The 24,184-nt window shown below is 39.9% G+C and overlaps 1 protein-coding gene across 4 annotated transcripts in view; it reads left to right on the forward strand.

The window, feature by feature from the left end:
- Nucleotides 1–23,884, forward strand: part of phka1a (phosphorylase kinase, alpha 1a (muscle)) — an 89,537-nt gene extending 65,653 nt beyond the window's left edge. For 3 of the 4 annotated variants that reach the window (XM_080187699.1, XM_080187698.1, XM_080187696.1), the window contains 8 exons: nt 1,844–1,948; nt 4,849–4,955; nt 12,735–12,776; nt 14,893–14,937; nt 16,910–17,083; nt 17,180–17,233; nt 21,407–21,607; nt 22,380–23,884. In XM_080187699.1, coding sequence (XP_080043825.1) covers nt 1,844–1,948; nt 4,849–4,955; nt 12,735–12,776; nt 14,893–14,937; nt 16,910–17,083; nt 17,180–17,233; nt 21,407–21,607; nt 22,380–22,553 — 902 coding nt within the window. In that variant the 3' untranslated portion in view covers nt 22,554–23,884. The remainder of the gene's footprint in view (nt 1–1,843; nt 1,949–4,848; nt 4,956–12,734; nt 12,777–14,892; nt 14,938–16,909; nt 17,084–17,179; nt 17,234–21,406; nt 21,608–22,379) is intronic. The other variant, XM_080187697.1, reaches the window with a different exon arrangement.
- The last annotated feature ends 300 nt before the right edge of the window (nt 23,885–24,184 follow it).

The raw sequence follows: 24,184 nt of genomic DNA on the forward strand, positions 1-24,184 counted from the left end.
TGTGTTTCAAAGCAATCCTCTATTCATGGTAACATGTTAACCTCTACACCACAAAGTCTTATTTTGTGCAGTAGCCTTTGATGTGCCAGAACCCAGAGGGTGGTTGTAGAGGGTTGCCTTTCAAACTGGAGGCCTGTGACCAAAGGTGTGCCTCAGGGATCGGTGCTGGGTCCACTGTTATTTGTCATTTATGTTAATAATTTGGATGAGAATATACGAGGCATGGTTAGTAAGTTTGCAGATGACACTAAGACAGGTGGCATAGTGGACAGTGAAGAAGGTTATCTCCAATTGCAAAGGGATCTTGATCAATTGGACCAGTGGGTTAATGAATGACAGGTGGAGTTTAATTTAGACAAATGCCAGGTAATGCATTGTGGTAGATTGAACCAGGGCAGGACTGATTTAGTTAATGGTAGGATGTTGGGGAGAGTTACAGAACAAAGAGATCTAGGGATACATGCTCATAGCTCCTTGAAAGTGGAATCACAGGTGGACAGAGTGGTGAAGAAGGCATTGGCATGTTTGGTTTCATCAGTCAGAACACTGAATAGAGGAGTTGGGATGTTTTGTTGAAGTTGTACAAGACATTGGTAAGGCCACACTTGGAATACTGCGTACAGTTCTGTTCACCCTATTATAGAAAGAGTGCCGAAAAGATTTACTAGGACGCTACCGGGACTTGATTGTTTGAGTTATAAGGGGAGGGTGGGTTGACTGGGACTTTTTTCTCTGCAGCGTAGGAGGCTGAGGTTTATAAAAACAATAAGGGGCACAGATCAACTAGATAGTCAATATCTTTTCCCAAAGGTAGAGGAGTCTAAAACTCGAGGGCATAAGTTTAAGGTAAAAGGGGAGAGATATGAAAGTGCCCAGAGGGGCAATTCCTTCACACAGAGGGTGGTGAGTGTCTGGAACAAGCTGCCAGAGGTAGGAGTAGAGGTGGGTATAATTTTGTGTTTTAAAAAGCATTGAGAAAGTTACATGGGTAAGATGGGTATAGAGAGATATGAGCCAAATGCAGGCAATTGGGATTGGTTAGGGGCTTTAAAAAAAGGGCAACATGGACAAGTTGGAGCGAAGAGCCTGTTTCCATGCTGTAAACTTCTATGACTCTATGTAGCATCTTATTAAATGATTATTGAAAATCCAAGTATACAACATCTAGAGGTTTCTCTTTATCCACAATACTTGTTACTTCCTCAAAGAACTCTAATAAATTAGTCAAACATAATTCCCCTTTAACAAAACCATGTTGCCTGATTGCATCAAGATTTTCTAAATGCACAGCTGTAACTTCAAAATGTTACTGGACACATTTTGTCACCCTCACCTGAAATGCAAGTTTCATTTGTTTCAGTGCTGGAGGACCTACTATTGGCTCTCAGCTTCTTAAATGGATAACAAACCCACTTTCTGGCTGTTAATTTGACAATTCAGGAAATGTCACTGGCAAGTAACTGCTCTACACATGATACAGGGGTGATCCCTATTTGATGCTAACAGCAGGGATCTTGATCTAAAAGATAAAGTCCTGCCTTCAGTTTTTGCTATATATAGCTGTAACTTCTCTCTTTCTGACGTTCAAGAGTTTAAATTTCTCATAGTTTGTATTCTTTTATACTCAAGATTGATCGTAGCCTTTCTGTCTCTTGCCTTTTTTCTGCATATGTTTTTTGTGATATGATCAGAATCACATCTCCAATGTAGTGTGTTGTAAAGGCTCAACATTACCGCCAAAGTCTTGCGCTCGTATGTTTTTTCACGATTATAGCATTATGTTTGCTTTTCTAATTACATTAACCTTCAGTATATTTACTCCTTTAAACTTTGACTTTTTTAGGTGAAGCAGCAACTGAACACTTAATTTCTATGAGACCTTCTGATTTGAAGACACTTTTACACCATATTCTGAGCGGAAAGGAATTTCAAGTTGAGGAGATAAATGGTTGTGTTTTTAATCTCATTATTTTAAAGAACTATGTGCATGATTATAATGCTGAAGGCAGAAAGACAGACCAAAAGTGATATTTAATGCCTTGCAATATGATCTGTCAACATAGGATACTTTTAAAGTGGCTTATGGTCTGATTTGACTTTTCCTTCATTGCAAACATAGATTGAGTTATGAAGAGGACGAAGCATAAGTTTGATTTGGTTAAGTGTCAGAATTTTCTGTGCTCATCTACATCCAAATGTGAACAATATGTAAGCTCCATTGTTTGACATTTTAAAATATAAAAGTAGAAGTGCAATCGTTGCCTTTGTAAAGCCTTACTGAAGTTTTGTGTGAGACAATAGCTGGTTTTGATCCCCTCACATTGGATAAATATTGAGAATCTGAAATGGATTTCAGGGAGGGCCACATAGCAGGCTGGTAGAGATCTGGGCCATTTCATTGAGGAAAAGTACAGGTTTCCATGGAATATATTAAAGAATTCAGTACTATTAAGGGTTTACACTCTGTCTATTTGAATAAGTTACTTGAGCTAGAGGGCAAATTGCAATTTGTTTCTGCACACCGGTGTCACTTCATATTTATGAGGTCAGTGCTGGAGAAGCCCTTCAGTGAATTCTACCCTGCAGTAAAGTTTCAACAGGATAGAAATGGTGGAGGAATGGGGGCAGGATTGGTGAGGCTACCTTGGACAGTGGAATGGTGTCACCACTGACTAAGTCAGTGAGAAAAGATAGACCTACATTGATCATATTCTGAGATTACCTCACACGAGGATCCTAAGGCAGAAACAGAAGTGAAAGCCATGGGGAAACTTCTGGTGGTCAAACACAAGGACCTACAGATCACAGTAACAATAGGTGCAGATGAAAGCAGGAAGTAACTGCACAAGACAAAATTCAATGGTGTTGATTGATTACCTTCTTACACAGCTTTCCTTTCAGGAAAGCATTTTTTTATTGTTTCATGGGATATGAGTTTTGTAGGCTAGGCCAGCATTTTCAACGCCCATTCCTAATTGTCTTTGAGAAAGTGGTGCTGAGCTGCCGCCTTTTACAGCTGCAGTCCATTTGTAGGTACACACAGACTGTGATCAGGAAGGGTGTTCTAGGATTTTGACTCAGTCATTGTGAAAGAATGATGATATAGTTCCAAACCAGGATGGTGTTTGGCTTGGAGGGAACTTGTAGGTGGTTGTCTTCCCATGCATCTGATGCCCTTGGCCTTCTAAGTGGCGAGGTCATGCGTTTGGAAGATGTGTCAGAGGAACTTTGGTGAGTTACTGCAGCGTATCTTGTAGATGGTGCACACTGTGCATTGAAGTGAAGGGAGTGGATGTTGAAGCTGATGGTTGGAATGCCAGTCAAGCAGGCTGTTCTTTCCTGATGGTGTCGAGCTTTGTGTGTTATTGGATTCCAGGCAAGTGCGGTGTATTCCATCACACTCTTGACTTGTGCTCTGTAGATGGTGGGCAGGCTTTGGAGAGTTGGGTGTTATGTTACTCTCCACCGAATCCCAGCCTCTGACCTGCTTTTATAGCCACAGTATTTATATGGCTAGTCCAGTTCAGTCTTTGGTCAATGGTAACCCCCAAGATGTTGATAATGGTGGATTCATCAATGGTAATGCCAATGAATATCAAGGGAAGATGGTTGGATTCTCTCTTGTTGGAGGTGGTCATTACCTGACACTTATCTGGCACAAATGTTACTTACTATTTATCAGCCCAAATTAAAAATTCAATTCTAGATGGAATAGCAATCCCCACAGCTGGAATAGTTGGTTGTGATTTGATAGATGATAGGAGAAGCTGCATTTCAGTTTACATGATCACATCTACTGTTGATTCTTAAATTATGTGTGAAGATGAAAGGTTATAGGTGTTTGTAACCTAGTAGGAACCATTAAGAATATTCAACTACTTCCTCCTTGTATAAAATTATGAAGATAAGTAAATGTCCAGGCAATGAAAATAAATCTTGGAAGGTAGAGGGATCAGGTAGCTGGTATAACTTGTACATGATTTTGAGCTGAATGAGTTAAATTGTGTTCTTGTTCCTATTTTACATGTAGAATTAAATGTTGCAGTGCCACTAATATGGGGTATAATTTCCAGGGATATGATTCTGTCTGATGTATTTAGGAAGAATTACTTTGACCTAATTTGCATAATGTTAACCCAACAGGGCAGCACGGTGGCAGAGTGGTTAGCACTGCTGTCTCATAGTGCTAGGGATCCGGTTCTCATTCCTGGCTTGGGTCACTGTCTGTGCGGAGAGTGCATGTTCTCCCCGTGTCTGCGTGTGTTCCCTTGGCGTGCTCTAATTTCCTCTTTGTCTGAAAGACTTGCTGGTTAGTTGGATTAGCCATGTTAAATTCTCCCTCAGTGTACCCGAATAGGCACAGGAGTGTGACAACTAGGGAATTTTCACAGTAACTTCATTGTGGTGTTAATGTAAGTCTATCTGTGACACTAACAAATGAACTTTAAAACTTTAGTTAGATTAAAGGAAATTTAGAAATTACTGACTATGCCAGTACTTTGAGAATTTTAGGGCAATTTAAATTCTCTTAAATGTCTATCAATTATTTTGTTTCGAGGAGCAATTTCATTCGAGTCAAATCATCCTCTACTTTTCAACAGTCACCTTTACCTTGTATTGGAAATATAGTAAAATGCAAGCTATGTAGACAAATATTTTGTTCCATTGTTTGTGTTTCACCTTAAATATGCGTCAGTGAGACTCATGAAAACTTTTTCCAGCCTTACCCTTTTCACTACCATTCTGTTTGAAGTGATGTCGCAATCTCTTTTCGGGTGCATCTGCTATCCAATTTGTTCCATATATGTAGCTGTTCGAGCTGTAATCATCCTGCTTGTCTTTCCATAGATCGTCATTCTGCCATAAAATATATTTCTATTCAAGACTTGGATCACACTGGAGCAACAAAAAGTGAGAGAGCTGGAATTAGCAAATTGAAGACTGAAATGAAGCAGGTGAGTAGCCCTGCATATTTGTGGAAATATTTCTAATTGTTGTTAATGAATAAAGATGATATGTTGTCCAGTGTCAAATAAATCTGGTTTTGTCCTAGTATGTGTTCAATTAGCTGATGGCAATCGCAGTGTGCTGCATTGGCATCCTTGGGTTGAAAAAGGTTTACAACTTTGCCAGAAGCCGTTTTTGCCCATACTTCTTCAAACCAAGCAAGGAAAGCTTCCAATTTACTGCTGGTAATTACTGAGGCCAAGCAGAACCTGTGGAATCATACTTGGCATGGGTCATTGGCCCAGATTTTGTGGCCCAGCCTTCAGCACTCGCTGTTATTGTGGATGAAATTGGACAGCGACTTGTTGAGTTAAAAATGGAAATCGTTCTGCCAGGAAATACATTTCTGTTTGTGATGTGGATCACTCTGGAGTGACAAAAATCGTTCCTGTATTCTGCTAGTGTCTGTCACAAGTTTCACTACAATATTTTGCAGAGAAACTCAGTATTAAAATACATAGCGTTGCGCTGCTAGTTATCCACAAAACTTGCTAGAAAAATGTTACTACTTATTCATTCAAGTGTAAATGAACTTTTAACAGTGATTAAGTTGTATTTGCTCTCTGACACAAAGAACAGCACAGGAAACAGGCCCTTCGGCCCAACGAGCCTATGCCACCATTTTAACGTTATGAGTCCCCCCTCCACCCATGACCCTTGTCTATGCTTATGGACACCGAAAATTTATTTTAACAGGTTGGAGTCTTATTTTTCAGATTTTGTTTATTATTGGAGTTATAAAATTTCTTTTAAAACCATTTCAGTCTATTTTTAAATCTCTCTCTTTTAATCCCATTCTCCTTTATTTCATTTTTTTTTTACATTTCACTTGCTGTTCCCGATTTTATATTGACTCATCGGTGGAATTTTAACTTAGCAATGCGCTTGGAACAAGGTAACCCAGTAGGAGCATGAGGGGTATCCAGAAGTATCTGCAGCACATTTGTTAGTGGCTTTTTAAGCTGGCCATTGCTTTTGACGTCTGGATTTCCGAACAAATCAACTCGAGCAGGTGGAGTGATGGCCTGGATGAGTCTATTTCAGCTGAACTGCTTAAAGTGACAGTTGATGGATGAATGATGATGGAGGTTGTGAAACAGAGGAAGCAATTGAACAAATGGATTCCCAATGTGGCATGGGTGCATTGAGTTCATAAGTATCTCCCTAGATCTGATGCTGTGTTATGTAATGGCCTGCAGGCCATTACATAGCACAGCATCTCTGCTGGTCGGAGAAAGGAGCCACCTTAGAAAGCAAGAAGACATAAGTGTAGATTACTGAGATTAGAAGTTGAAGTGTGGTGCCAGCTTCTGGACACAGTGTTGAAATTGCTTTAATGACTAATGAAAGATGAGTACAGTTGCACAATCAACTATATCCTGATGCGCATATCACCCATCACTCTCACTCTGCCCTCCCAAGCCTACTCCTGTATTTCTGTTGCAACCATCTTTCTTTGCTCAGATACCACTTCACAGCCCCGTCTAATCCACCATTGACACACGCCCTCCTCTTGGTACATATTAAACCTATCCCTCATTGTGACCCTCCAGAAATGTTGCTCATCCACCTACTCAACACATTCTGATACTGAATGATGGGTCTGTTCTATTCTTCCTTGCAGAGAAAAAGAAAAAAAGAATATCAGAGAGGGGTGCTGGAGGTGAGCTGAGTCTTTGTGCCTGCCCATTTTAGATAGAGAGTTAAGGGCCTCCCACCTGTCCGGTGATTAAATTAAATATCACAACCACATACAACTCTCGCTCTTGAAGTCAGCAGCCAGTAAAATATGCAGATGATATCCCATGCAGAATTATCACTTAACACCTTCTTAACAGTTCTAATGTATATCATTAAGATCCCACAGGACCATCACTGATCTGCAGAAGGTGATGCAGGAGGAGGATGAAGACTCTTCAGAGAAGGTCACTCACTCTAAGGGCACACACCCTAGAAGCCATGAAGGTTATGCACCAGCTCAAATATACACACCTACATGGGACTGGATAGTTGGGTTTTCACCAGGCACCTCACACTAGTGAGCAAGAGTAGCTGATGCAGGTAGAGAGGGCAGTGGAGTCCATGTTGCAGGGCATAGGATGATCCAAGCTCTGCTCATGGAGTACAAATATTGTATCTTGGGGAACATTGAAGCAGAGGACAATTCTGGAGCAGTAGCAACAAAAATGTAAGGTAGCCTGGCAGAACAGAACCTTTCCAGCTGCATCGTGTGCGCTTGCAGAGAGATTGAAGTAATCTGTCATAAATAGGAGTGCTGCGACTTTGTGATGGTGTCTTTGTCTAGGAAAAGTCCAGGTGAAACAAATTTTAGCAGAGCTCTTGTGAGCTCAAAAACCTAGAGGAGATCCATCAAGCACATCTTTGCAGTGAGAGCAAGGATCTGAACAGCCTACATCTACTGCTGAAGCCAAATGCTGAGAGGAAAAAAAACAAGGATGCATAGCTGAACAACGTTCATTTTCTGTTTAATTCCTGAGTTATATAAAAGTGATTTATTAATGCATTTTCCCATCTTATTTTTTCGCTGCCTGCAAATGGCCGTGACTTTTGAGATGAATGGTAAGATTAGACTTTAATGAATAGCTGTGGTTTCAGCTGCAGAGGAGAATGGAGAGTTCAGGGGATTCAGCACGTGGCTGCCAGATGGGCACAATGGTGCATCCTGACTAGCCATTATGAGGCCATTCCAGGAGTAAAGCAGTTGGTACAGTGATCATATAATTGTATTTCTCCTCCTCTAAAGAGGCATTATGCAATGTGCCTTGTTTCTCCTGCAAGGGATATTTGCAGGGTTTTGTAGTTGGCAGCTCACAAATGCATCACGCAGGTCACCAGTGTCATGTTTGCCAAAGCAGGCACTTTGCCATGGATGAGGCCAGTCAGAATGAAAGGGCGCAGGCAGCTCTAATCCTCATTCTGCACTTCATGTGTAAAACATAGCACGTTGTGATCATTCTTGAGAGTATGCTAGTGCATATTGATGAACATCAGATCTGCCAGGCACATATTCAGTATCCCAGTTGTTTGCTCATTGCGTAATAATAATATTTGTTATCTGGCTTTGAATGTAGCAATCTTGGGCCTCATTGCTTGAAGTCCTCAAAGGTATATTCAACTATGTTTGAAGTAAAAAGCCTTAGGCGAGATACTTTGGCCTCGCCCTGGTATGTTCTTTAGCAGCGGAAGGTGACTCGCTGTTGGCGGCTGTAGGATCTTGTGGTCCCGCCACACTCAAGGGGATTTCCCATTGATTCCACACCGTGCTGCCAGGATACCCATAGCCATCAACGGGAGCAGAAAATCCTGCTGACTTGAAAAGCCAAAGATCTTGCCCCTTGTCTTACTGGAAATTAGTCAGTAAATCAGTTCTGAGATGTGAAGAACTCAGGGAATGTAATGGGAGGACACATATCATGACGGTTCGCTGGGCGTTTTGAACGTATAATATTTTTGTGGTTTTGACATGTTGCAGCTCAATGGAATGAAGCTCTTAAGGTTGATGAATATTCTTAAATGATCTGGCATTGCCAAATATGTGCATTTGCCCCTCACCCATGGGAAGCTAGTTCAAGTCTCAAATATGAACATTGGCATCATTGGTGGCAGAGTGTACACGAGTCTACCCAGGCCACACAAAATGAGTTATCTATGTAGACTATTGACAGAAAATTCCTGCAAATATTTCTTGCACATCACGAAGGAACCTGAAGTGGATCTTGTATATCACAGAATCGCAGAAAAAGGAGGCCGTTAACCCATTGTGTCTGCACTGGCTGTAAAATGGAAATCAGATGCACAAACCTCCAAAGTAATGAAAGCAATCTGCAATGTAGTGAAAATCAACTCAGAAGTAATATAACTCATCTCCAAAGTAGTGAATTCAATCTCAACATCAGCCTTGGTTGTGAACTCTGATCTCCAGGGCATTACTGGATTACTGGACCAATCATGATATCTGTGCACATTCCCCCCCAAAATTAATGTACTTGAAACTATGCCTGTAGGCTTTTAATATTGTTATACATACTTTTCTAAATCTGGAATACCTTGAATAAAACTTCCACAAAAGAAACTTAATTGAGAGAAGAAATTGCATGCAATTTTCCACATGTCATTTCTAACAGAGAAAGAATCGAGGTAATATGTAGGAAGAGAGTGATTTATGCAAGGGAAACAGAATACTGGGTACTTTATTTTTATTTACATGAAGGAGAGAGTAAGAGTACCACACATGGATGTACAAGCTAGAGAGCTACAGACCAGTGAGTCTCACATCTGTGATTGCGAAATTATTGGAGAAGATTCTGAAGGAGAGAATCTATCTCCATTTGGAGAGGCAAGGTTTGGTCAGGGAGAGCCAGCATGGTTTTGTAAGTAGGAGGTCATGCCCAACAAATTTTGAATTTTTTGAGCATGTAACGAAGTGTATGGATAAGGATAGTGTGGTTAATGTAGTTTACATGGATTTCAGCAAAACCTTTGACAAAGTCCCACATGGGAGACTTATTAAGAAGGCTAATGCACATGGGATTCAGGATGATCTGATAAGGTGGATTCATAATTGGCTTAGCAGTAGGAGACAGAGGGTGGGAGAGATTCCTGCTTTAGTGACTGGAAGCCAGTGACCAATGACATACCACAGGGATCTGTGCAGGGCCCCCTGTTATTCGTCGTTTATATAAATGAGATAAATGACTATAAACGGGAGGGCGGGGGTAGGATCAGTAAGTTTGCTGATGACTCAGAGATTGGCTGGGTGATTAACAGTGAGGTTGAGTGTCTTGGGTTACAGGAAGACATAGACAAGATGGTCAAATGGGTGGATAGAATGGTAGATGGAATTTAACCCTGAAAGTGTGAGGTGATGCACTGGAAGGAGTAATTTGAAAAGAAGAATACTAAGAAAGGTCTGACACTGGGAAGTTCTGAAGAACAAAGGGACATTGACGTGTTTGTTCATAGATCTCTGAAGGTGGAAAGGCAGGTAAAAGGGTGGTGAAAAATGCATATGGCATACTCGCCGTTATCAATCAGTGTTGATTACAAAAACAGAGGTCATGATGGAATTGTATAGAACTTTGGTGAGGCCACAGCTGGAGTACTGTGTGCAGTTCTGGTCGCCACATTATAGGAAGAACATGACACACTGGAGGGGGTGCAGAGGAGATTTACCAGGATGCTGCCTGGGATGGAACATTTAAATTATGAAGAGAGGTTGGATAGGCTTGGGTTTCGTTGGAGCAAAGACTGAGGGGTGACCAGATTGAGGTGCTCAAGATTGAGAGGCACGGACATGGCAGATTGGAAGCAGCTGTTCTCTTTTGAAGGGTCAGTTACGAGGGGACACAAGTTAAAAGTGAGAGGTGGGAGGTTTAGGGGTGACTTGAGGGAAAACTTTCTTAGAGGGTGGTGACGGTCTGGAATGCAGTGCCTGGGAGGATGGTGGTGGCGGGATGCCTCATGAGAAAATGGCTGAGGCATTGAACAGTATTTTGTGTCGGTCTTCACAGTGGAAGACACAAATAACATGTCATCAATTTTTGGCAGGAAGGCTATGGCAGGTGAGAACCTAGAAACTATCATTATCACGGAAGAGGTAGTGTTGGGCAAGTTAATGGGGCTAAAGGTAGACAAGTGTCCTGGTCCTGGCCCTGCATCCCAGGGTACTAAAAGAGATGGCGGGAGAAATAGCGAATGCATGAGAGGTAATTGTGGTTCCCGCAGATTGGAAAACAGCAAATGTGACACCATTGTTTAAAAAAGGAAGTAGACAAAAGGCCAGTTAGCTTAACTTCTATAGTAGGGAAAATGCTTGAATCTTGAATGCTTGAAAATACTTGCAAGGAAGAAATAGTGAGACATCTGTATATAAATTGTCTCATTGATAAGACGCAGCATGGGTTCATGAAGGGCAAGGCCCAAATTTGACTAATTTGGAGGAATTCTTTGAGAACATTACATGTGCAGTGGACAGTGGGGAACCTGTGAATGTGGTGTATCTGGATTTCTGAAAGCATTTGACAAGGTACTGCACCAAAGACTGCCACATGAGATAAAGGTGCAGTGTTATGGGTGATGTATTAGCATGAATAGAGGATTGGTTAACTAACAGAAAGCAAAGAGTGGGGGTAAATGGGTGTTTTTCTGATTGGCGATCAGTGACTAGTGGTGTGCCTCAGGGATCAGTGTTAGGACCATAATTGTTTATGATTTATATAGATGATTTGGAGTTGGAGACCAAGTGTAGTGTGTCAAAATTTGCAGATGACACTAAGATGGGTGGAAGAGCAAAGTGCGTTGGACGCTGAAAGTATGCAAAGTGATATAGGTAATCTAAATGAGTGGGCGAGTGTCTGGCAGATGGAGTATAATGTTGGTAAATGTGAGGTCATCCATTTTGGTAGGAATAACAGAAAAATGGACTATTATTTAAATGGTAAAAATTGTGGTATGCTGCTGTGCAGAGGGACCTGGGTTGCTTGTGCAGGAATCTCAAGGAGTTGTTTTACAGGTGCAGCAGGTACTTAAGAAGACAAATGGAATTTTGTCCTTCATTGCTAGAGAGATAGAGTTTAAAAACAGGGACATTATGTTGCAGCTGTATAGAGTGCTGGTGAGGCAACACCTGGAATACTGTGTACAGTTTTGGTTTCCTTACTTGAGAAAGGATATACTGGCACCGGAGATGGTGCAGAGCAGATTCACTAGATTGATTCAGGAGTTGAGAGGTTTGGCTTCTGAAGAGAGACTGAGTAGACTGGGGCTATACTTATTGGAATTCAGAAGAACAAGGGGAGATCTTATAAAAACATACAAGATTTATGAAGGGAATAGATAAGCTAGAAGCAGGGAAGTTGTTTCCACTGGCGGTGAAACTAGAACTAGGAGGCATAGCCTCAAAATAAGGGGAAGCAGATTTAGGACTGAGATGAGGAGGAACTTCTTCACATAAAGGGTTGTGAATCTGTGGAATTCCCTGCCCAATGAAGCAGTTGAGGCTACCTCATTGAATGCTTTTAAGGAAAGGATAGATAAATTTTTGAACAGTGAAGGAATTAAGGGTTATGGTGAGCGGGCGTGTAAGTGGAGCTAAGTCCACAAAAAGAGCAGCCATGATCTTATTGAATAGCAGAGCAGGCTAGAGGAGCCAGATGGCCTACTTCTGCTCCTAGTTCTTATGTTCCTATATCCTTTTAAAAAGTACCTAGATGAGTACTTGGCAGGCTATTACATTCAAGGCTGTGGGCCAAGTGCTGGCAAGTGGGATTAAGTGAGCAGGCCAGGGCATTTCATGCGTCAGTGAAGACTGGATGGGCCGAAGGATCTCTTCTGCACTGCAGTATTCTGTGATTCTATTACACTTTATAGTAAGTTGCAATAGGGGAGCATATCCCATATATATGATTTGGAGTTGGAGACCGAGTGTCGTATGTCAAAATTCACAGATGACACTAAAATGGATGGAAGAGCAAAATGCAGCGGATGCTGAAAATATGCAAAGTGATACAAATAATCTAAATGAGTAGGCGAGTGTCTGGCAGATGGAGTACAATGTTGGTAAATGTGAGGTCATCCATTTTGGTAGGAATAATAAGTCTGCCATTTTATAGATGTCACCATAGAGATATTGTGTCTTTAAAGTGTCTCACTCAAATGTTTTCATTTAATGTCACTAATACATCTGGTATTTTTTTCCCTGTTTGTAGATGGATTCACGCAGATCTTCTGCTGGTGTAACCAATAAGGAGGTGACGTCTGTAGCTGGAACTTTCACAATTTTTCATCTGTTCTTTATTTTCCTAAATACCTAATTACTTCTCCACAGAGCATTAAACACTGTGCATTGCTTTGAAGGTGCAAATTAACCTCAATGTTTTCAATTTAAACAACATTGCATCACAAATACATTGTACTCTTACAGATGTGTAATTGTTGTTGCATGCTATGATGAATTGCAGTTTTATCTGATGATTGCACGTATGCCGAAAAGATACGTTTAATCTTTCTCCCTCCTTTTTAACTTAATTTTCTTCCTTCTCCTTAAGTATCACTATTTGTTTGACAAAAGAACAAGCAAATCATTTACTTTTACATCTTTCCCAAACTTCTCCATCATCCTTAAATTCTTTCTTTGTGAGAGGATAGCTGGTCTTTTCTCAGCACCTTTTCACAGATCCACATTTAAGCACAGTGAGGAATGGAATCTGAGCCTAACTACAGTTCCTTAAACTGTATTATTTTTAGTGTGCTTCTAGTGATGTTGAAAAGCATTGACCAAACTACTTTTGATTTGTACACAATTGCGAACTTTTAATTGAAGTTTATTTTTGGCAGTATTGGTTTGATGGTACTATTTTCATCTCTGAAGCAACAGTATTTTATGGATTCAAACCTACTGTAAAGATTTAAGTACTGGCGCAATGTTAGAGATGCTGTATTTTGGAACCAGTAATTTGAGACACAGTCTTCCTGTTTATGTTGATGTAAAAGATCCATAGCGCCACTTGAAGAGCAGGGGAGTTTTCCTGACGTCCTGCCCAACATTTATCCCTCAACTGGCAGCACAAAACAAAATTTTCCCATTCCACCCACCACAGGAATCGTAGTAAGTGGGACATGGACTATGCAAAGATCTGGTTGGATTTTCTGGCTTTGGACTGAGCTGGCTGGAAAATCCAGCCTATTAACTGGGACAGAGTTTCCCCCAGTTGTTTAAGAACTCCAAAGTCAGGTTCAAAAGGTTAAAAGCCCACATAGAAGCAAACTGTTGCCAAGCGGAGCTCATCCCGGAATTAGTCAATTGTGGTTAGAGGGAGGGCTTGTGTAGTTAGAGGGCCAATAAAAGGCCCTCCAGCACAGAAGAAGCATCAAGCTGCTTTGTTAGGTTTCTGAGAGAGCTCTTAGCAGTTGTGGAAGGGGGTGTTCTTCCAGAGGGTGGCCAGCAACTGCATTTGAAGCCAGGCAGGTGAAGAGGACCCCATAATCTGCCTGGACTGCTGCCCCAACCTGGTCAGCCTCTAACAATAGGCTTTTATAGGCCTTTAAAGTGCCTCAGTTGGCTACTCACTGCTTGTGAGCAGGTAACTGCCAGATTTCCTACTGATCTTATCACGGGAAAATGTTCCAGAGACAGAATGGTGCTGGCAAATCAGCACACAGTCCAAAGGCACGGATTTCTGTCCCTGTCCACTTTGGTGCTTGCCCCATCGCACCTCAAAGATCCAGGCCCCCCGGTCTTTTAATTTATTGCTATTTATGGAACTTTGGTGTGTATAACTTGGCTGCTGTGTTTACCTATATTTAAAAAGTACTTTCAGAAGTACTACATTTCAAAACTAACTAAATTGGCTGTGAAGTGTTTTGGATTACCTCAAAGATGCAAAAAGGTGCTTTATGAATGTAAGCTAATTTTCCTATTTTTTGTCTCGGTAAGCTCAGTAAATTAATCCATCAAAGTCTCTTTTCACAACTTGATCCTTGAGGTAAACTGTTTCCATCGAAGGATACGAAAATAGTGTTGAAAATCTGAAATAGAAAATACTAAATATGGAGAAAAGATTGTTTAGCCTTTAAAAAAGAAAATAAAGGTTAATGTTTCAAATGGAGCCTTACGTAAGAATTCGGGTAGAAACCCACTCAGTAGGAGGTTTACAGGGATATCTGTTCTAATAGCACGTTTAACCATGATTATTAATATTGCATCATGATTCAAAAATAACTGACCACTTTCCTCACGTTTCATACCTTCAATATTTGAAATCACTAGCTTTCAATTTGCTTTGACAGGCCAGAAAACAACAAAATTGTATTATGTCTTGTGGCATTTTCTTTAATCTAACCATGTATTATTTCCCACTCTTGTAGACGGGAACCCTGTTGGCACAGCAGGAGCTGGATGAAACACACGAGGTGATGACTAGTTAGCAAAATTGCATAAAATATATTTGTACTTTTGGTAATTGATTTGTCACTCATTTGTGTCTTCCTAATTTATGTCAGAATCATTGTGTATTAACCAAACTGAGTTAGCCTTCAATATCTTCATGACTTTCCTCAATAAAAAGAAAAGGAATAGACGAGATGCCATGATAGAATTTGGGGCTGAAATTAGCCAGTTAAACAAATGAGGTCTGCTGCCCATAAGCATTCCAATGCAAAGTGAGTTTATATGGTTTCTATAGAGTAGATCTTAATTCTACTGGAGTAAGTGGGCTGTATGTTATACTGGGAGAGATTCAAGTTATGCCAACACAGCATATGCTTTTGTAGGAACAGAGTTAGATGTTATCTTTCTTCAATCAAGCTTGTTTGCCCTCAGCCACTGGAAAAACTAATCCATCTGAGGCCCAGGTTATTTCCACATCCTGGACTTCATGAATATTTATTCCTGCAATGACAATTGATTTTCTATTTTATCTCCATTATTATGAGAAATTACGGATGGCACAGTGGTTAGCACTACTGTCTCAGCGCCAGGAACCCGGGTTCAGTTCCAGCCTCGGGTCATTGTCTGTGTGGAGTTTGCTCATTCTCCGTGTCCACATGGGTTTCCTCCGGGTACTCCAGTTTCCTCCCACAGTCCAAAGATACGTGGATTGGCTATGCTAAATTGACCCTAATGACAGGGAGTTGAGCAGGGTAAAGGTGTGGGGTTATGGGAACCGGGCCTAGGTGGGATTGTGATCAGTACAGACTCTAAGTGCCAAATAGTCTCCTCCTGTACTCTAAAGATTCTATGGACCATTTTATCTTATCTAGATCTGAACACTGTAGCTTTTTTCCAATGTGTGGTGAATACACAGAGCAGTGGTTATGATCAGAATCACTAGGTTCAATTTGATTTAAGATGAAAAAATGAATAGGCTATGCTAGCCATTTTGGTGGTTTAGTTTGCTTTGCTTGATTTTTAAACAGGTTACCTACCCTTAAACAGCAGGGCACCCTTCTAAAGTCCAAAAGCAGGACTTTACTGCAGCTCCCTCTGCTTTTTTGAGCTTCTTGCAGTACTTTTGCATGCCTTTTTTTGTGTCTGTCCTTTTTTAACAGATATGTTGCATCTCAAAAGTGTGCTCTCATTCCAATTCCCTTCTCACAGTTTGACTGAAAGGAAGGATTTTCCATCACCCAGGCAAGCAAGCAAATTGCTAATTGCTTTATCTTTGGAAGATTCGACTTCCACTATTTGAAGCGTGGCACGATGCTGTCGAAAATCATTAAGAATGCACATTGTTTTTACAATCCTATCATTACAAAACAGGTCTCCAAATTATTTCTGTAGATAAATTAACCCTTAAACATCCAAAGATTTGGTTCGGCGTCAATGCTTTTTGTCCACAGCTACTTCCTGGGCTTCTTTTAGTTAAGTTCCTATTGTGTTTGTAAGTGACTATATGGATTATGCTTTGAGTGTTTAAATTTTATCAGCACCTCTTGGATATCATTTAACAACAAAATTAGACATCCTAGCTAGCACTGAACTAAAAGTAAAAACTGCAGATGCTGGAATCTGAAAGAAAAACAGAAAATACTGTGAAATGTCAGCAGGTTTGACCTAATCTGTGGGGAGAGAGATTGGAGCCAATGTTTCGAGTCTAGATGACACTTTGCATAAAATATTCATATGACTTATTAATAGATTAATGTACAGGGATTGTAATGCATAATAAAACCTGCCATTAATAAACTTAATTGCCATAGGTGGTGACTGACATCATGATCCAGTTAGATTTGCCTTCTGCTTGTGGTTATGGAGCACAGTCTAACTTATGTGTGATGATCAAAACTTGAAACTAAGCAATTTAGTTAAGAAATTATGCTTTGCTATGTCTTAAAGTACATTGGAACATTCACTGTAAGCTGATAAATGACTTGTATATTACAGCTAGCAAGTAACCAATTCCCTCATCTGACTGAGCGTTTGACACAAATTCCAATGGAAGATAGTGATGTTGTTGACTCACGCCATGGACAGTGGTTGCGGCGCAGGCGCATTGATGGGGCACTCAACAGAGTCCCTGTTGGCTTTTATCAGCGAGTTTGGAACATTTTACAAAAGGTCAGTACGCTAAGCAGTGCTTCAGTAAAACACTTTTTTGAATTAATCTTTGAAATATGGAAATCTATTATAAAGAATCTGGTCTGTGCTTTGCAGTGTCAAGGATTGTCTTTTGAAAATAACATTCTCCGATCATCTACAACTGAAGAGGTAAACCACATCTATCTTTTTTGACCTTTAGTAGTTTAGTTTGCCTCACAACAACCTGTTCTAGTGCCAAGTTTACTGTATTATAATTGTAACTGAGATCACCTATCTAAGACTAACTAAATTTGCCAATTTAATATAAAAACAAACAGACCCAGCAGACTAATGGGGAAGAGAAAGGCATTGTTAGTGTTTCAAGATGATGAATTTCATCAGAATTGGAATAAGTTTGAGATGTTAGTGTTTTTTACTCCACAAAATCAAATCATGATAAGGAAAGCTGGAGGCAATCTTTACATACTTTTGTGAATATTTATACACACACTTACAAATTACACCAAGCGCCTCCTAACTGTGCAACCAGTTTAAATGCCTACTTAGAAGGGCACAAATTAATCCCCAGTTAATACTTGCCACTTGCATACAATTAACCACAATTAATATGAAAGTAATAATAGGCTTTAAACAAGTACAGAGGCAGGGAAATAAGGAAAAAAAGAAAGGAAAGGAAGGATAGAAAGATAGGAGAGCTTAAACGATAAGGGATGATGTTGGGAGACAAAAGGAGATTAGACCACATCAAGCATTATTTTGCTGAATGCTCCCTCAGGACAAGCCAATCCTCAAACAGGCTTTGGGGCCAGAAATTTCTCCTCCCCTCAGTTCTAAAAGGTTTATTCCTTATCCTCGAACTATAACACCGAGCTCTGGATTCCCCCACCATTTGGAACATTCTTTTTGAATCTACACTGTCTAACCCTGTTAGAATTTTATAAGCTTCCATGAGATCCCCTCATTCTTCTAAACTCTACTAAATATAATCCTAACCAACTTAGCCTCTCCTCGTATGACAGACCTACCATTCCTAGGAATCCGCCTGATAAATCTTCGCTGTACTCCCTCTATAGCAAGGACATACTTCTTCAGATAAGGACACCAAACTGCACACACTACTCCTGTATGGTCTCACCAATGCCCTATACAATTGCAGCAACATCCCTATTGCTATTCTTAAATCTTCCTGCTATTAAGGCCAATATACCATTTGCCTTCCTTATCGTTTGCTGTACCTGCGCGCTTACTTTCAGCGACTAATGCACAAGGACTCCAAACTCTCGTTGAATATCCACCTCTGTCAATTTTCACCCGTTCAAATAATAATCCATTGTCTTATTATTGCCATCAAAGTATGCTACTTTTGTTACCTACAGCAATATGGGGACTGGCATATTTCTGAATTGTAATGAGTATGTACTTCCTGTACGTCACAATGGAGGCTTAAACATTTTATTTAGTGCCTGAAAAAGAGGGGCTGCACAAGCAAATCAACCTATCTATGTAGAAAAGTCATCACAATGTCAACAAAGTCACTGGGAAGCAGCATACCTCATTATGACTCTCTCTTCATTCAACATCCATGTGCACTTCCAGCAGCTGTCACTAGACAAGAATTTGATTTTTTCCCCTCCTTGGCCTAATCACACCAAAGCCAGTTGTTAATGTTTATAATTACAGTAACTGAAAGCTAATAGCAAATTGGGATTGCAATCAGGGCTTTGTTGTTTGTATCATTTAGTTAAACATTTCATTTGTCAATTGAAATGTCCATTATAGAATTATAAGATGTTACAGCACAAAATGAGGCCATTCAGCCCCTCATTAGTTCTGTTCACTTTCCCATTCATTCTCTGTTTAATTTTGTTTTGTAATTTGTAATAAAATCTATTTTTTTAAACCATGAGATGGGGGTAATATTAAGACTCAATTTTAAGTACTTTCCAAGTCCCACTATCGATTTGGGATTTCCAGTATCAAAGTAGAAACCATATATTAGAGGCCAAGTTATCATTCCCAGTGCTATAGCACTCTTATCTCATCTGTAAAGTTAACTTTCACTTAACATTTTCAGTGTGACTGTGACAAAGGTAAACTATTCCTCCTGGTCTTTCTTGATCTTTTTGCACCTCCAACGCCTCTCCATTGTTGATCAGCTAGATGGGACTGCCCCTCATCTGGTTTCATTCTTATCTATCAAATAGTAGCCAGAGTATTACTGACAATGGCTTCTCTTCCTGTTCCCACACCATTACCTCTGATATCTTCCAAGGATATATTCCTGGCCCCACCTACTTCTCATCTGCATGATACCTCCTGGCATCAACATCCGAAAATAACACTTTCACTCTCGTGCAAATGACACCCAGATGTAGTTCACCACTACCTTTCTTGCCTCCTTCACTGTTGCTAAATAATCAGACTGCTTAGTTGCCTTTGTCCTTGTTTCAAACTGTATTCCTTAGCTACTGAGCCCATCTCTCATCTTGGTAACAGTCTGAGACCAAACCAGTCTATTCGAAACTTGCTGTCATGTTTGAGCTCGAGATGAATTTCTGTTCATGGGGAAAAGGCAGGGAAGTGAAGTTAGAATGAGATGGAGATCAGCTGTGATCATATAGAATGGTGGAGCAGGCTTGAAGGGTTGAGTTGCCTGCTCTTGCTCCTAATTCCTATGTTCCAACATTTAAGATGGCCTACTTCCACCTCCATAACATCACCCAACTTTACCTGTCACAGCTCATCTGCTGCTGAAACCCTGATTCATGTTTCATTATCTCTAGATTTGACTCCAGTGTACTCTTGACTAGTTTCCTTATTCCACACTCTAAACCTGAGGACATCCAGAATTCTACTGTCAGTGTCCTAACACTGATATTTATGCCAGCTGTGTGTTGTTGCACACAGCTCTGAAACTAAATTGTAGTCTATGAAACTAAACTATATTCAGTCAAGGTAGATATTTGGCCTTCTCCATTCAAATTGCTTGTGCAGATGAGAGTCAATTTAAAGTAAAAACCATTAACATACATGTTTGCTTTCAAACTAGATAGCCATGCATAGAATTATTGATTGTCCATTAAAATTATCCTTAAATTCATTTTGTTACATTTAAACTCTTTTTTTTAACCAATTTTCTCCTATTCTACTTCAGTTGTTTTATATTTGAAATGTCTATGCATTTTCAGGAACTTACAAGTGCATTGGTGGTGTGTGGATGTGATTGGGTGGGTGGGCATGTGGTTGTGCTTGTGGGCATGTGGTTAGATGGTAGGTGTGTTGAGCTGAGCAAAGGGACAACATGATTGAGTTGTAATACTGTTCTTAATTGACATTCATTTGGAGATTAAGCCATTCCTTATTTTTGCCCTCTGTGCCTCTATTCAGGGATCCTGAATGCCTTTTAACCACTTTCTGAATCTGCCCTGCCACTTTTATAATTTGTGTACTTATACCCCAAATTTCTGTTGCTGCACCAATTATATTTCTTTAGCTTATATTGCCTCTCCTCATTCTACCTAACTAAAATGTGGCTCTGCATTAAACTTCATGTGACATATATCTGTTCATTCCATAAATCTGTCTGTGACCTCTTGAAGTAGATCATTGTCCTTTCCACAGTACACAATTCATCCAGGTTTTGTTGCTCGCAGTTGTTAAATTGTGTACTGTACACACAAGGTTATGACTATATATCAAGAAAAGCAGTGGTCCTAGTAAGGACCACTGCAGAACGCCACTATATACCTTCCTCTAGTCTGAAAAACAACCATTACTACTACTCATAGAATCCCTACTGCGCAGAAGGAGGCCATTCGGCCCCTCGAGTCTGCACTGACCACAATCCTACCCAAGGCCTATTCCCGTAACACCATATATTTACCCTGTTAATCCCCTGACACTAGGGTCAATTTAGCATGGCCAATCAACCTACCCCACACATCTTTGGACTGTGAGAGGAAGCCAGAGCACCCGGAGGAAACCTGCACAGACACAGGACGAATGCGCAAATTCCAGACAGACAGCAATTGGGGGCAATCGAACCTGGCCCCTGGTGCTGTGAGACAGCACTGCTAACCACTGTGCCACCATATTGCCCCAAAGTTATTGGCAAAGGGATACTCAGCCAACTGCATATTTATGCTGCTACTATCCTTTCTATTCCATGGACTTTAACTTTGCTGATAAGCCCATTGTGTGACACTTGATCAAATCCACAGCATATCAATCACATTACCCTCCATTGCCTCATCAAAAACAAACTGACATTTCTCGATGCTAGATACTGAGAGTGACATCTTGATTTACTTGATCTGCAATTCTTTTTTTCTTTCTAAACAGATGACCCCTGGTGAAATAAAATTTGCTGTTCAGGTGGAGACTTTCCTGAACAGTGTGCCACAGCCAGAGTATCGGCAGCTTCTTGTAGAAACGATTCTCGTCCTCACCATGCTGGCTGATACAGATGTACAAATTATTGGTGAAATAATTCGCGTTGATTACATTGCACACATGGCAAATAACTTATTTTATGAGGAGCAGGTGATTATTTTTTCATGCATGAGAATTTTTATTTATTTTTGTCTAGTTCCTCTATCTTCTTCCCTGGCTAGAAAATTTGGAGGTAACCTACAAAAGCCAGTCTATATTCAATTATTGGAATCACCTTACGTTGCCTGTTCTTTCTGTGTGTGCTTTTTTTTCTGTTCCCCATTAATCCCCAAACACTACAGCTTCAAAAATTTGTCAACACAAAAATTTGGAGAACCTCTGTTCAAAGCTTGCCATTGGGTGACCTGACTGTCAGTGGAACAACTAAAGCCCTGAAACGAGCAATTAATTCATACTTAAGACATTCATCCCACCACCACCCAGGATTTAAATGGCAGCACACAGGTCTGCAGCAAGTGGACAAGTGGTTTCCCTGTATGGGTTGGTGAAGGTCAGCAGGATCCCTTCTTAACAAGCACCCTTGGCTCATAAAAAGGTCCCTTTAAGATGTAACCTACCCAACCCCACAGGTTCTTCCATCTTGCTGGCAACCCCCGCCACCCATCCTACCCACACTTATTCCTTTCCAGGGATCCAGTGGTCGTCCCAGAACTGGCCATCATATTGGATTGGCTGGCAGATCTTTGAGGTAGGACTTCTGTTCCTGACACGCAGAAGTTTCACCTGACCATTAAATGCTGCAGGGCAGATTTTCTTCTCCTGGGCAGGTTCCCTTCTGACATTTTAGCTGATAGAGGTGAAGATTCCAGATTACCGTTTATAAAGATGTGGCACTAATTGGATTTTCCATTCTTTTCAATAGATAGCCCTGGGTGCTAATGATATGATGCTGGAGAAGGATCATGCCAGTGGGATTTGCAAGTTATTATATGACAGTGCCCCAAGCGGTCGCTTTGGCTCCATGACCTATCTTTTAAAGGCTGTAGCCATATATGTGGATGAATTCTTACCAGCCACTGGGTGTGCTATGCAGTAAACTAATCATCAAGTTTATTGATGTAATCTAAACCTAAACACGACAGTGGTGTTGCTATGTGCAACATTGAAATTGGACATTACCGTGCACTAATGATCCAAAAACTGTGAAGTCCATGTTGAATCATTTTTTAGTTGCCAAGGAGAAATGACTAAATGAAATCCTTAAATCAATTAAATTTTCACATAAAGGGAAGCATGACCTAGTGTACATTTTTATACGCTGCTGTTAAGTATGGACCTATTTTCTTTCAGTAGGAATTGGAGAAGATCTGGAATGTTTTTATATAAATCATTTTAATATACCAGCAAATACAGCAAAATTGTATAATTAAACAAGGCAAAATGTTACACATGGCTAAAAGCATGTTATTTATTGTAGGCTCTTGAGCAAGAAAGCCATTTATTGCAGTTCATGGTTTAAGTACATAACCCTGTATAAACTCCTTAAAAGAAAACACCAATTCTAAACATATTGTGAAACTTTTAGAGAAATTTGTATTTTGTATACAAACAATATTAACTTATATTAACAATATTAACCTATAAAAGTAAAATAATAGGTTCAATGATGCACTATTCCCACTATTCTAATGTCTCCTATGTTGCATGACATCTAACACACACATTAATATTACGCAATTTGTATAGGTTTGCCAAAGCTAACTTCAGGATTCAATTTTTTAAAAATTCTTTCATCCCTTAGCAAAATTGTGGAGATCAGGTGTTCAGTTTGTGTTTCCTTTCATATATTTTTTAAAAAATTTACACTTTGACAATAATGACCAGGGTAATGTTGCTGCCTTATCTTGACTAATAATCTAAAAGAAACTTAGTTTTAGAAGTTAAGTACATTTTTAAAAAATCATAAAGCAGAGAAGAAATATTTATCTAATTTGACAATATGCTTGTTATTTTGGCAACCTGCTTAACGATTTTAGTTGAGCTGTTTAACATACTAATATGCCTTTATCGTTTGAACACAAGGATAGTCAAGCCTGATGAATTTTAGAATGATTTGTGATTGCAATCATTATGCTGCTCGATTATAGAAAAGTTGTATGTATAATGCAACAAAGTATAGAGACTGGTACTTTAAGGCTTAAATGAACATTGGGAAAAGGATGTAAAATAGCTGGGAAACAGAGTCTGTTTTAAATGATGCTTATGAAGATGACATCAGATTATTATTATTATTGCCTTCAAAACTGTATCAGATACAAGTTAGAAGAGATCAATTATTCTTCACTTGGTATACTTTAATACTTTTCCCAGCTTCATCAAAAATCTGACTGTTTGGTTCATAAAAACTTATTAAAACTAGGAATTCAATATGAAGTTGTTTAGAAATTTGTTTGTTATGCTAACATGTTCTATTTTATCTGAAAAATTGTGTGTGCACTTACACAGAAGGCGGTTTTGTTGCTCTTTCATAATTTTTAGTTGCTTTTCTTTAAAAAGCATATCCAACTTTCCCACATTTCCAAGTTTGAACCTCTCTAATCATTGTTCTGCCATGACCTCAGCACTGAAAGTCACAATATGAATTTTGTGACTATTGTACACTCTCTTTACCTGTTTATCTAGATGAACCTTTTACACGGTCACATCATCTGCCTCCAAAGTATCACT

Source organism: Carcharhinus amblyrhynchos, chromosome 4, assembly GCF_965287045.1.
Source record: "Carcharhinus amblyrhynchos chromosome 4, sCarAmb.v2.hapA, whole genome shotgun sequence".
Lineage (NCBI taxonomy): Eukaryota > Metazoa > Chordata > Chondrichthyes > Carcharhiniformes > Carcharhinidae > Carcharhinus > Carcharhinus amblyrhynchos.